General features: G+C 46.5%; 1 protein-coding gene across 1 annotated transcript in view; it reads left to right on the top strand.

Moving 5' to 3' along the window:
- The window catches only part of LOC140191840 (zona pellucida-binding protein 2-like), a 131044-nt gene that overhangs the window by 50084 nt on the left and 68034 nt on the right, over positions 1-12926 (top strand). Inside the window, exons 4-5 of the mRNA XM_072249627.1 lie at positions 10197-10346; positions 11962-12180. Coding sequence (XP_072105728.1) covers positions 10197-10346; positions 11962-12180 — 369 coding nt within the window. The remainder of the gene's footprint in view (positions 1-10196; positions 10347-11961; positions 12181-12926) is intronic.

Here is a 12926-nt window from a genome sequence, read left to right as displayed (position 1 = left end):
AGAACATAGCAAAGCATTTTCAGGTAGCCATCTCCTCAGTTCGTAATGTAATTAAGAAATGGCAGTTAACAGGAACGGTGGAGGTCAAGTTGAGGACTGGAAGACCAAAAAAACTTTCTGAGAAAATTGCTCGTAGGATTGCAAGAAAGGCAAATCAAAACCCCTGTTTGACTGCAGAAGACCTTAAGGAAGATTTAGCAGACTCTGGAGTGGTGGTGCACTGTTCTATTGTGCAGTGACACCTGCACAAATATGACCTTCATGGAAGAGTCACCAGGAGAAAACCTTTCCTGCGTCCTCACCACAAAAATTCAGCGTCAGAAGTTTGCAAAGGAACGTCTAAACAAGCCTGATGCATTTTGGAAACAAGTCCTGTGGACTGATGAAGTTAAAATAGAACTTTTTGGCCGTAATGAGCAAAGGTATGTTGGGAGAAAAAAGGGTGCAGAATTTCATGTAAAGGACGCCTCTCCAACTGTTAAGCACTGGGGTGGATCGATCATGCTTTGGGCTTGTGTTGCAGCCAGTGGCACGGGGAACATTTCACTGGTAGAGGGAAGAAATAATTCAATTAAATACCAGCAAATTCTGGAAGTAAACATCACACTGTCTGTAAAAAAGCTGAAGATGAAAAGGGGATGGCTTCTACAACAGGGTAATGATCCTAAACACACCTCAAAATCCACAATGGACTACCTGGAGAGGCGCAAGCTAAAGGTCTTGCCATGGCCCTCACAGTCCCCCGACCTAAACATCATCGAAAGTCTGTGGATAGACCTCAAAATAGCAGTGCATGCAAGACAGCCCAAGAATCTCACAGAACTAGAAGCCTTTTGCAAGGAAGAATGGGTGAAAATTCCCCAAACAAGAATTGAAAGACTCTTAGCTGGCTACAGAAAGTGTTTACAAGCTGTGATACTTGCCAAAGTGGGTGTTACTAAGCACTGACCATGCAGGGTGCCCAGACGTTTGCTTTGGGCCCTTTTCCTTTTTTGTTATTTTGAAACTGTAAACGATGGAAAAAAAAAAGTTTTCTTGCTTAAGCTATTAAAGAAATGTGTCATCTTTAACTTTATGCCTTTTGGAAATCAGGTCATCTTTTACTCGCTTAGCTATTCACAGTAACAGAAATTTTGACGAGGGGTGCCCAGACTTTTGCACGCCACTGTATATGTGCCTAATACCTTTCTGTAATTTAAAACAAGAAATACTGAAGCTGCTTTGTAATGGTTAAGAATGATTAAATACCCTTATGCTCATGCAATAAATTCAAGTTGAAGAAAACATACCCTTCCCTCTGACATAGCCCTCTACTTTTTCTTTATGGCAGCGCAGTCCATACACCCACCACTCTTGTGTAGAAAGTCCCCCTATACTTTCTACCAATCACCTTAAAATTATTTCCCCTCATATTATTAGCCATCTCTGCCCTAGGAAACAATCTGGCTGTCCACTCTGTCAATGCCTCTTGTTATCTTGTACACTCTATCAAGTCATCTCACATCCTCCTTGGCTCCAAAGAGAAAAGTTCTAGCCCACTCATCCTTTTCTCATACGACCTGCTCTCTGATCCAGGCCGTATCCTGTAAATCTCCTCTACACCCTCTACGTCTTTCCTTCAGTGAGGTGACCAGAACTGAACACAATACTCAGGACTATGCACCGAGCCTTCCGCAAGCGTCCAGACGGAGACTACGGGTTCGTAAGATCAATAGCTTAGTGGAAGTTTGGGTCCTTTACCTTAACTCCAGTCCCAAGTTTGCACCCAAATTGAGCCAGTTAAAGCCAACAGTTGAAACTGGAACCTGAGGCACTTAAACAGATGAGCTGTGCCCCTGTGTGATTATTTTAGCAGCTGCTTTCCTGTTTTCATTGGTGTCAATGAGGTAGGTTGCAAGTGGCCTGCAGAACTCACAGGCGTACGGAACAAATGATTTCATCGTTTGAACTGCTGCAGTCACCATGTCATTCAATCACAACAGATGCTGCTGCCACCAGTACTCTCATCTCTACAGACATACATTTATTGCCTTGCCTGGTCTAAAAGCAGTGCACATGGTACTCTTCACAGTCTGTACCAGGTATGGTACGTCTTACTGCATTCACTCAGTGCTCTCCGATCCTAATGAAGCACCAACTGTGCTCCCCTCACATAGTGCACCACCCAGTGCAAAGTTCACAGTAAGTGTCTTTTATTCAGAGATCCAGCCTGGTAACAGGCCCATCTAACCTGATTAGCCCACCAACAAATTACACCCAAGTTTATTATCAAACTATGTATTCATCACCATGTATTGCACCCATATTGTACTGTCTCAGTACTTTTATATTTGTGTGCTGTAGTATTTACTTTTTAGATTAGATTATGAAGACACGCAGTCCTCTCTTATTGTCATTTAGTAATGCATGCTTTAAGAAATGATACAATATTTCCTCTGGTATGATATCACAAAACACAGGACAGACCAAGACTGAAGATACTAACAAAAACCACATAATTATAACATATAGTTACAACAGTGGAACAATAGCATAACTTGTTGAAGAACAGTCCATGAGCACAGTAAAAAGTTCAAAGTCTCTCAAATGTTCCACATCTCACGCAGCCGGAATGAAGTTATCCATGCTGATTCAGGAGCCAGATGGTTGAGGGGCAATGACTGTTCCTGAAGCTGGTGGCGTGTGTCTTGAGGCTCCTGTACCTCCTTCCTGATGGCTGAGGGGTAATAACTGTTCCTGAACCTGGTGGTGTGGGTCCTGAGGCTCCTGTACCTCCTTCCTGATGGTTGGGGGGTAATAACTGTTCCTGAACCTGGTGGTGTGTGTCTTGAGGCTCCTGTACCTACTTCCTGATGGTTGGGGGGTAATAACTGTTCCTGAACCTGGTGGTGTGGGTCCTGAGGCTGCTGTACCTCCTTCCTGATGGCTGAGGGGTAATAACTGTTCCTGAACCTGGTGGTGTGGGTCCTGAGGCTCCTGTACCTCCTTCCTGATGGTTGAGGGGTAATAACTGTTCCTGAACCTGGTGGTGTGGGTCCTGGGGATCCTGTACCTGCTTCCTGATGGTTGAGGGGTAAGAACTGTTCCTGAACCTGGTGGTGTGGGTCCTGAGGCTCCTGTACCTCCTTCCTGATGGTTGAGGGGTAAGAACTGTTCCTGAACCTAGTGGTGTGGGTCCTGAGGCTCCTGTACCTCCTTCCTGATGGTTGAGGGGTAATAACTGTTCCTGAACCTGGTGGTGTGAGTCCTGAGGCTCCTGTATCTTCTTCCTGATGGTTGAGGGGGTAATAACTGTTCCTGAACCTGGTGGTGAGGGTCCTGAGGCTCCTGTACCTCCTTTCTCATGGTATTAGGGAGAAGAGAGCATGGCCTACATTCTGAATCTGCCTGAACTGTGGTGGCAGGCCCACAGGACAGCTAGCTAAGTTGACATATTTATTACCGGGGCAGCTGTTTAATGACATGTAAGAAGCAGGAAAGTCAGCTGTCTGGTATCCTCCGAAAGGCCTGAAGTAAGTAGCGGCTGTCAGAGGTTTAACTGTGGAGAGAAGATTCCTTTCAGAGTCACACAGCATGAAGCAGCCCTCCTGCACGCTCACGATTCAGGATTGTTTAGTGTTATTTTCAGTACACAAGTGTAAAGGAGAACGAAGTACAGTGCTTGCCAGTTAATTGGGAAACATCGGGACCAGCACATTTTGGCCCAATTAACTGGCTGCCCCAATTAGCTGAAGTTTCATGGAAATAGTTAAAATGTATAAAAAAGACAAACTACCATTAAGCTGAATAACAATTTGTGTATTTAAATGAAATACAGAACAAATTAGAACACTGCCAATTCTACTACAGTACTATAAACTGTGTATTAGTTCCTAGCACATATCAGTGGAGGAATTCATTCATTGCACATAGCCGTGTTCTTTTGATTGACTGTAAATTAACAATATCAGCGCAAACACCTCGTGCAGATAATGAAGGAATGCTTTCGACAATCACATCTTCTGAATCTTCATTTTCACTGTAACATTCAAGACGATAGTTGATACCTTCAAATTCTTCGTAGTTCTTGACTTGTTGAAATAGTGAAGTTGTTGCTTTTTCGCTTCGAGTATCTCCAAGCCTGAATACTTGAAACCGCAGTGAGCAACTCTTCTGAATTGCTTATTTCTCACCAACTATCAGTGACAGAAATCACTGCTGTTTGAACACAAGCGCACACAACTGACTCTGTTTAAAAACTGCTTGCTCTCGGCACAGAGTAGTGTCTTCACAGCCATGTAAGCACAGCCGACTGACGCTAGCTAGAAGCTAATTAGTCTTCTGTCCCAGTTAAGCGGCATAGTGTCCCAAGTAAATACAAGCAATCCTGACTGTTTTCTAGATTTAGATTTTGTTCTTTAAGAGTTGTCCCAAATAAATGGATGACAATTAACCAATGACGATGACAATTAACTGGAATCCACTACAGTTGTTACTCCAGTCCAATGCAGCACAAAAAAACACAACACAATGAATATAAATATGTAGGACAGCTTATATACACAGATTTACAGTATTGCATGTCTATAAAGTGACGCTAGGGAAAGGAGTGTTTGTGCATAAGGTGTGTGACAAAATACCAAGTTATCAGAAGATTGATGCCGATAAGAGAGATAAGAGAGAGATAAATGGGGGAAACATTCAAAATGCTAATCAGAGAGAGACGAGAGAGATTACTGAAAAGAGACACAGTTCCGAGTATTGTTTAGACCGGTTGCTTTGAACCTGAACTGTTTGAAGTTTGATGCACAGGCGATACCCCAGCAGAGGGATAAAAGGAACAGGTTCGCTAAGGCAAGCAACACACCACGAGATAACGAGACCCAGGAAAAGCGGTGTGCCCCCACAAGTTGGTGGAAGTTTTGGAGGTCTGGTCACAGGACCAACCATAGACGCACAGGGTGAGAAGGTACGATCGGCGGGAACCTGGTGTGTGTGTCCACCCTTGCCTGGGTGCCAGGTTCACCGCAGAAGAACGATTGTATCCGGAACGGAGGGGTCACAGTCGGTGACCTCAGAAGACATTAAAAAGGGCTCGCGCCGAAAGTTAACTGCGAGGAATATCAAAGGTCTGTTGAATCCGATTTGAATATCATCATTCGCTCTCTCTCTCCCCCCAACGGCACAACAGTGATTACTGCGAACTGAACTGAACTCTGTGTCACTTGAGACTGATCATTTTACCCCTAGAATGTGATAGAGCTTGATTGATCCAATTATCCTAGTTCTGTGTACATGTGTGTTTTATCATTGCTAACCCGTTGCATTTATATCCTTACGTTTAGAGTACTGTGTTACTTATTTCTTTAATAAAACTTTCTTAGTTCCAGTAGTCCAGACTCCAACTAAGTGGTCCATTTCTGCTGGTTTGGCAACCCAGTTACAGGGTACGTAACAGGTGACAGACAGGAAACAATAAAGTAGTGGGTGGTTGGGGGTGTGGAGGGGTGGGTCAGTGGGTTCAGGTGTTGATCAGCCTCACTGCTTGGGGGAAAGTCACTGTTCTTGAGTCTGGTGGCCCTGGTGTGGATGCTACATAGCCTCCTCCCTGATGGGAGTGGGACAAATGGTCCATGAGCAGGGTGGGTGGGATCCTTCATGATATTGCTGGCCCTTTTCTGTATAACCCCTTTGTATACGTGTCCCTGATGTCAGGTAGGCTGCTGCCGGTGATGTGTCAGCCAGTTTTGACTAATTCCCGTCCACCATGGTACTGTTTCTGTACCAAGCAGTGATGCAGCCTTTTAGGATGCTCTCTGCTGCACATTGTGAGGATGCTGATGATCAAGTACCTAGCTGAACCAAACCCATTTCCCAGCACTCAGCCAGTACCTGTTTATGCCGAGGTACTTTGGGTGTTATAGAACCTATAACAGTACAGCACAGTATGGGTTCTTCAGCCCACCATGTTGTATCAATCAATATAAACCGACCCCAGCATCATTTTAACCTGGCTCACCTACGTAACCCTCCATTTTTCTTTCATCTGTGTGCCTTTCTAAGAGTATCAAATGTCCCTAATGTATCTGCCTCTACTACCAGCCCTGACAGCACGTTCTGTGCACTCATCACTCTGTGTAAAAAAAAACTATCTCTGACTCCTCGTCGTCGTGGCTATCCCTCGAGGTCGAGGATGATGGTCTTCGTTCTGAAGAAGCAGCCCACAGAGTGAAGACGCCTGTGCGTGTATTTGTTTAACGTGTACTTGATGTTGCACTCCAAGAAGTACACTATACTTCACAAATCAACCAACTGATTCCAGTGGCATGGAAACCACGGCGATTGGAGCTGATGGATTTGTTACAGCCTTCGTCCGCCTTCACAGCTCTATATCTCTGTCTATATCTTCACAGCTTTATATCTCTGACTATACTTTCCTCAAATCACCTTAAAATTATGTCCCCTTGTACTCTGGGAAAAGTCTGTGGCTGTCCACTTAATCTATGCCTCTTACCGTTTTGTATCAAGTCTCCTCTCGCCCTCTTTCACTCAAAAGAGAAACACCCTAGCCCACTCAACCTCTCCTCATAAGACATGCTCTCTAATCCAGGCAACATCCTGGTAAATCTCCCCTGCACCCTGTCTGAAGCTTCCACATCCTTTCTGACCAGAACTGAATACAATATTCCAGGTGTGGTCTAACCATGGTTTATAGAGCTGTGACATTACCTCATTGCTCTTGACTAAAGAACAAACAAACCATACACTTTGACTAACACACCCTACACCTTCTTAACTACCCTATCAACTTATGCAGCAACTTTGAAGGGTCTGTGGACTTGCACCCCAAAATCCTTTTGTTCTTCCATGCTGCTGAGGATCCCAGACAACACCTTGATGAAAAACCTCTGCAGTTGATGGCAGGGTTATTGGTTGGGTCACATGTACACCAGGTAATGTGGAACACAACAGATCCACACAGAACGCCTGAGGAACTCGGCAGGCCCGGCAGCATCTATGGAATCTTAAGCTAGACAGATAGATAACTCCAGTCCTGGCATAGCTGTAGTTGAAAGCTGATTTATTAATCACCGACACGTTACAGTACGCAAGGAGCCCGTGTAAAAAGACAGTACTTCTCAGTGTTCTAACAAAAGCAGATTCAAATATTGATCGACTTCTATCGAGTACAGGAGCAGGGAGGTACTACTGTAGTTGTACAAGGCTTTGGTGAGACCACACCTGGAGTATTGTCTGCTGTTTTGGTCCCCTAATCTGAAGAAAGACATCCTTGCCATAGAGGGAGTACAAAGAAGGTTCACCAGATTGATTCCTGGGATGGCAGGACTTCCATATGAAGAAAGACTGGATGAACTAGGCTTATACTCGTTGGAATTTAGAAGATTGAGGGGGGATCTGATTGAAACATATAAAATCCTAAAGGGATTGGACAGGCTAGATGCAGGAAGATTGTTCCCGATGTTGGGGAAGTCCAGAACGAGGTGTCACAGTTTGAGGATAAAGGGGAAGCCTTTTAGGACCGAGATGAGGAAAAACTTCTTCACACAGAGAGTGGTGAATCTGTGGAATTCTCTGCCACAGGAAACAGTTGAGGCCAGTTCATTGGCTATATTTAAGAGGGAGTTAGATATGGCCCTTGTGGCTGAAGGGATCAGGGGGTATGGAGGGAAGGCTGGTACAGGGTTCTGAGTTGGATGATCAACCATGATCATACTGAATGGCGGTGCAGGCTTGAAGGGCCAAATGGCCTACTCCTGCACCTATTTTCTATGAGTACTTGTAACTACCAAATGAAATGTACAAACAATATAAAATGGCTGACCTGATGACGAAAGCTAATTTCCTAACAATGCAATAATGAGCAATCAACAGCAGCTGTGAACCCAAAACAAGCTGTGAGATCCAGTAATTAGGAATAAAATAACAATCCAAATCAGGAAAGACAGAATATTGCATGTATAATTTGACAGCATAGATGTGAAAAAAATTTCAGAGCTTTGGAGCGAGCGAGTGGTACCAAAGAGTAGAATGTAGGCGAAGAAGAGGGGCCATAATGGGGTGGCAAAGTATCGTAGTGGTTGGCACAATGCTTTATGGACGACCCGGGTTCAGTTCCTGTCAGGAGTTTGTACATTCCCTCTGTGACCACATGGGTTTCCTCCAGGTGCTCCAGTTTCCTCCCACAGTCCAGTGATGTGCCAGGTAGTAGGTTGATTGATCGTTGTAAATTGTCCCATGATTAGGCTAGGATTAAACCGGGGGATTGCTGGGAGGGCCGGATGGACCGACTCTGCGTTGGTGTATCTCGCTCCTGTATGCATCTCGTCACCATCTGAGATCAGTGGTTGTATCGTCAGCAAGTTTATAGAGGGCACTTGAACTGTGCCTAGTCACACTGTCGTGGTGTAGAGAGAGCACAGCAGTGGACTAAGCACACATTTCTATACACTGCGCCTGATAAATGTCACGCGTAGGACGGAGGGAGACTCCAGTGATCCTTTCGGCGTTGTTTTCAGTCCTCTATAGGGTGGCAGTCAGACGCTTTGCAGCTTCCATACCACATAATGATGCAGCCAGACAGGACACTCTTGATGCTTCTCCCATAGAAAGTTGTTGGAATAGGGGTGGGGAGCCTTGCATGGCCCAGTCTCCTCACCGCTGTACCTTCTTGACCATTGCGGAGGTGTGTTGGTTCGATCGTCCATTCTGTACACACCAAGGAACTTCGTACTCTCCACGGCAGAGCCATTGGTGTGCAACGGAGAGTGGTCAACCCGTGCCTTGTCTTGTCCACGTTGAGACTCAGGTGGTTGTTCTCACCCCATCTGACAATCCTCTCCGCCTGCCAGCTCATCATTGTTGCTGATGAGGCCAACCATCAGTGAACTTGATGATGTGGTTCGAGCTGGACCGGGCAGTGCAGTGGTGAGTCAGCAGCAGGCCGAGCCCACAGCCCTGAGGGGCACCAGTGCTCAGCGTGATGGAGCTGGAGATGTTGTGGGGTCTTTCTACCACCCCTGATCCCTCTGTGAGGATCGGCTGTGTTCCCTCCTGCAGTCCACAATCGGCTCTTTGGTCATTGAGTGCCAAGTTAACTAGCTGGTATATCTCACTCCTGTGTTCCCTTTCGTCACCACACACTCCCTGCATATGAGGCATCGTTTTCTTGGTGGGACAGGACGGAGTGGATAGCCAAGGCTATGGCCTCAGTGGACTGGTTTGAGTGATAGGCAGACTGGAAAGAGTCCAATGTAGCTGGAATGTGGGATTTTATATTATATATAATTATTGTAGTTAGTGCCACTGAGCAATAATTGTATAGGCCTGTTACCGTTGCTCTCTTGGGTACCAGAATAATGGAAGCTGCCTTGAAGCTTGCAGGCATAGTGGACTGTTTCAAAGAGATATTAAAGGTGTCCATTAAGTCCCCTGTTGGCTGATCTGCACGGTCTATCAGGACCTGAACAGGTATGTTGTCCAGCCCTGCAGCCTAGCTAGGGTCCTCCTCACCTCAGCTGCGGCCGGACAGGGTGCCTGTTGCTTAGAGGGAGAGGGGGCCTTCCTCGACGTCACATCGTTCAAAGCATCAGATCATGTATCGAAGGCGTTCAGCCCCTCTGAGAGAGGCATCACTCTCATTGACGCGCAGGGTAGATTTGTAATCCATCATAGTTTATATACCACGCCACATGCGCTGTGCGTCCCTGGTGTCTTTGAATTTTCTGTGAGTACTCACGCTCTGTCTTCCTGATGCCACGGGACCATAGAGACCGCAGTCTGAAGGCAGAGTGCTGATCCCAAAGCAATGCTCGAACCTCTGCAGTCAGTCATGGTTTCTGGTTCACCCTGGCAGCGTAGTGCTCCACGCATTTTCCGATGTAGTCAGTCGCTGATCCCCGTGTTCGTCAATGTTGACCTGATGATCGTAGGGAGCTCTGGTCCGTGGTTTCAAAGCAGTCCTGCATGGCCAGGTCCTGGTGTCCCTGTGAACTGGTTTGAAAATTGTACCTGAAATATACTGGAGTAGGAGGGTCATGTCTGACTCCTCTGACTCACAGTCACTGTGTTCAGGTTTCTCTGGCAACCTGTAGTGCCCCACGTTTGGGACATCAGGACCAATTAATAATACAGTTCTTTCAATTAAATTTCTCAGTTAAGGAATACACAACTGATTTACTATGTGTGTTTCATTTTAGGGGAGCCCTACACCAGGATATCTGAAACTGGACGACTTATACTGAAATCCTTTGAAAAGTCCATGTCAGGAGATTACACCTGTACAGTTTCCTACAAGGATGTGGATGAGAACAAGGAGGTGTTTCTTGATATGAAGTTTTCGGTGTACGGTAAGTATTCTGTGGAAGAAGGGAATGCTAGCATATTCTTGCTCCGGGGCAGTGGTGGTTGTCCGTCGTGCCCAACAATGACAGGGAGAGCCTGTCCGGTGGGAGAGCCATTCCACGCTCTTGACCTCGGAAGTCTGGGTCCAGTGCTACGAGTGGTCATCCTTGGTTGCAGTGGATGACCATGCCCCGAATGCCCTACCTGGTATGGCAATAGAGGCAAATACACTAGAGTTTTTAAGAGGTGTTTGGATAGGCACATGGATGTGAGGAAGGTGAAGGGATATGGACTTTGTGTAGGTAGGAGGGATTTGTGTTTGGGTGTTTTGGGCTTGCTTTCTAGCAGATGGGGTGGCACGGTAGCGTAGTGGTGAGCACAATGCTTTTCCGACGACCCAATAGACAATAGACAATAGGTGCAGGAGTAGGCCATTCGGCCCTTCAAGCCAGCACCGCCATTCACTGTGATCATGGCTGATCATCCACTACCAGTATCCAGTTCCTGCCTTATCCCCATAACCTTTGATTCCGCTATCTTTAAGAGCTCTATCCATCTCTTTCTTGAAAGCATCCAGAGACTTGGCCTCCACAGCCTTCTGGGGCAGAGCATTCCATACATCCACCACTCTCTGGGTGAAAAAGTTTTTTCTCAACTCCGTTCTAAATGGCCTACCCCTTATCCTTAAACTGTGGCCTCTGGTTCTGGACTCCCCCAACATTGGGAACATGCTTCCTGCCTCCAGCGTGTCCAATCCCTTAATAACCTTATATGTTTCAATCAGATCCCCTCTCTGCCTTCTAAATTCCAGTGTATACAAGCCCAGTTGCTCCAATCTTTCGACATTTGACAGTCCCGCCATCCCGGGAATTAACCTTGTGAACTTACGCTGCACCCAGGTTCAATCCCTGTATGAGGGACCAGTTGAGGGGGAAGGTGGGTGGGTCGTCAAGGGGAGGAGTACAAGGTGACAGGTGAGACCAGGTGAGGGAGAAGGTGGGTGGGTGAGAGGGCGAGGGGAGGAGTAGAAGTTGACAGGTGAGACCAAGTTAGGGGGAAGGTGGGTGGGTGGGCAAGTGGAGGAGTACAAGGTGATAGGTGAGATCAGGTGAGGGAGAAGGTAGGTGGGGGTAAGGAGGGATGAAGTGAGAAGCTGGAAAGTGATAGTTGGAAATGGCAAAGGGTTGAAGAAGAAATCTGATAGCATAGGAGAGTGGACCATGTGAGAAAGAGAAGAAGGAGGGGCCCCAGAGGGAGGTGATAGGAGGCTAAAATCTACAGAGATATAAGCAGATGTGCAACACGCTGGATACTTTTAAACACAGGAGATTCTGCAGATACTGGAAATCCAGAGCAACACACACAAAATGCTGGAGGAACTCAGCAGGTCAGGTAGCATGCATGGAGGGGAACAAGTCAACGTTTCGTGCCGAGACCCTTCATCGGGACTGGAAAGAAAAGGAACAGTAGCCAAAATAACAAAGTGGTGTGGGGGGGAGGAGGAGGAGACCATGTGCACCTGCCACCTGCCAGCTCGAACTTTTTCCCCTCTCCTCATCCTGAAGATTAACTGTTATCACCCTCTTATTCTGATAGATCTTTTTGATTGAAATCTTGCAGGCTTTCGTGAACCGGACTATTCATTTAAGTTCTCAACACGTTATCACACTTATGAATGCCATGATCCCGCCAATCATCACTTCTTTCGTAAGTTCAGGTCAGTGGAAAAGGAGCTAATTACTGACCTGACCTGTAGGATAACGGACGTAGAGATGAAATGCCACGTTGTCAAAGTACCGCATAAAGGATTAGTAACCGAACTCTTCATTACATTTAAACGTAAGTTCAATCTGCGCCCGCCCGACCGCCGGAGACTGGAAGCTTTTTAGTGTTTGCATAACTCTTCTCAAAAGTAACGTGCTCAGGTCCTGTACTCAGTGGAATTCAGAAGATTGAGGGGTGACGTCATTGAAACCCATCGAGTGTTGAAAGGCCTCAATAGAGTGGATGTGGAGAGGATGTTTCCTCTGGTGAGGAAGTCTCGGACCAGAGGACACAGATAGTGGATGTGGAGAGGATGTTTCCTACAGTGGGGGAGTCTAGGACCAGAGGACACAGATAGAGTGGATGTGGAGAGGATGTTTCCTACAGTGGGGGAGTCTAGGACCAGAGGACACAGATAGAGTGGATGTGGAGAGGATGTTTCCAAGAGTGGGGGAGTCTAGGACCAGAGGACACAGATAGAGTGAATGTGGAGAGGATGTTTCCTATAGTGGGGGAGTCTAGGACCAGAGGACACAGATAGAGTGGATGTGGAGAGGATGTTTCCTATGGTGGGGGAGTCCAGGACCAGAGGACACAGATAGAGTGGATGTGGAGAGGATGTTTCCTATAGTGGGGGAGTCTAGGACCAGGGGACACAGTTAGAGTGGATGTGGAGAGGATGTTTCCTACAGTGGGGGAGTCTAGGACCAGGGGACACAGTTAGAGTGGATGTGGAGAGGATGTTTCCTACAGTGGGGGAGTCTAGGACCAGGGGACACAGTTAGAGTGGATGTGGAGAGGATGTTTCCTATAGTGGGGGA

Source organism: Mobula birostris, chromosome X (genome assembly GCF_030028105.1).
Source record: "Mobula birostris isolate sMobBir1 chromosome X, sMobBir1.hap1, whole genome shotgun sequence".
Taxonomy (NCBI): Eukaryota; Metazoa; Chordata; class Chondrichthyes; order Myliobatiformes; family Myliobatidae; genus Mobula; species Mobula birostris.
This window is presented reverse-complemented; position numbering and strand designations above follow the sequence as displayed.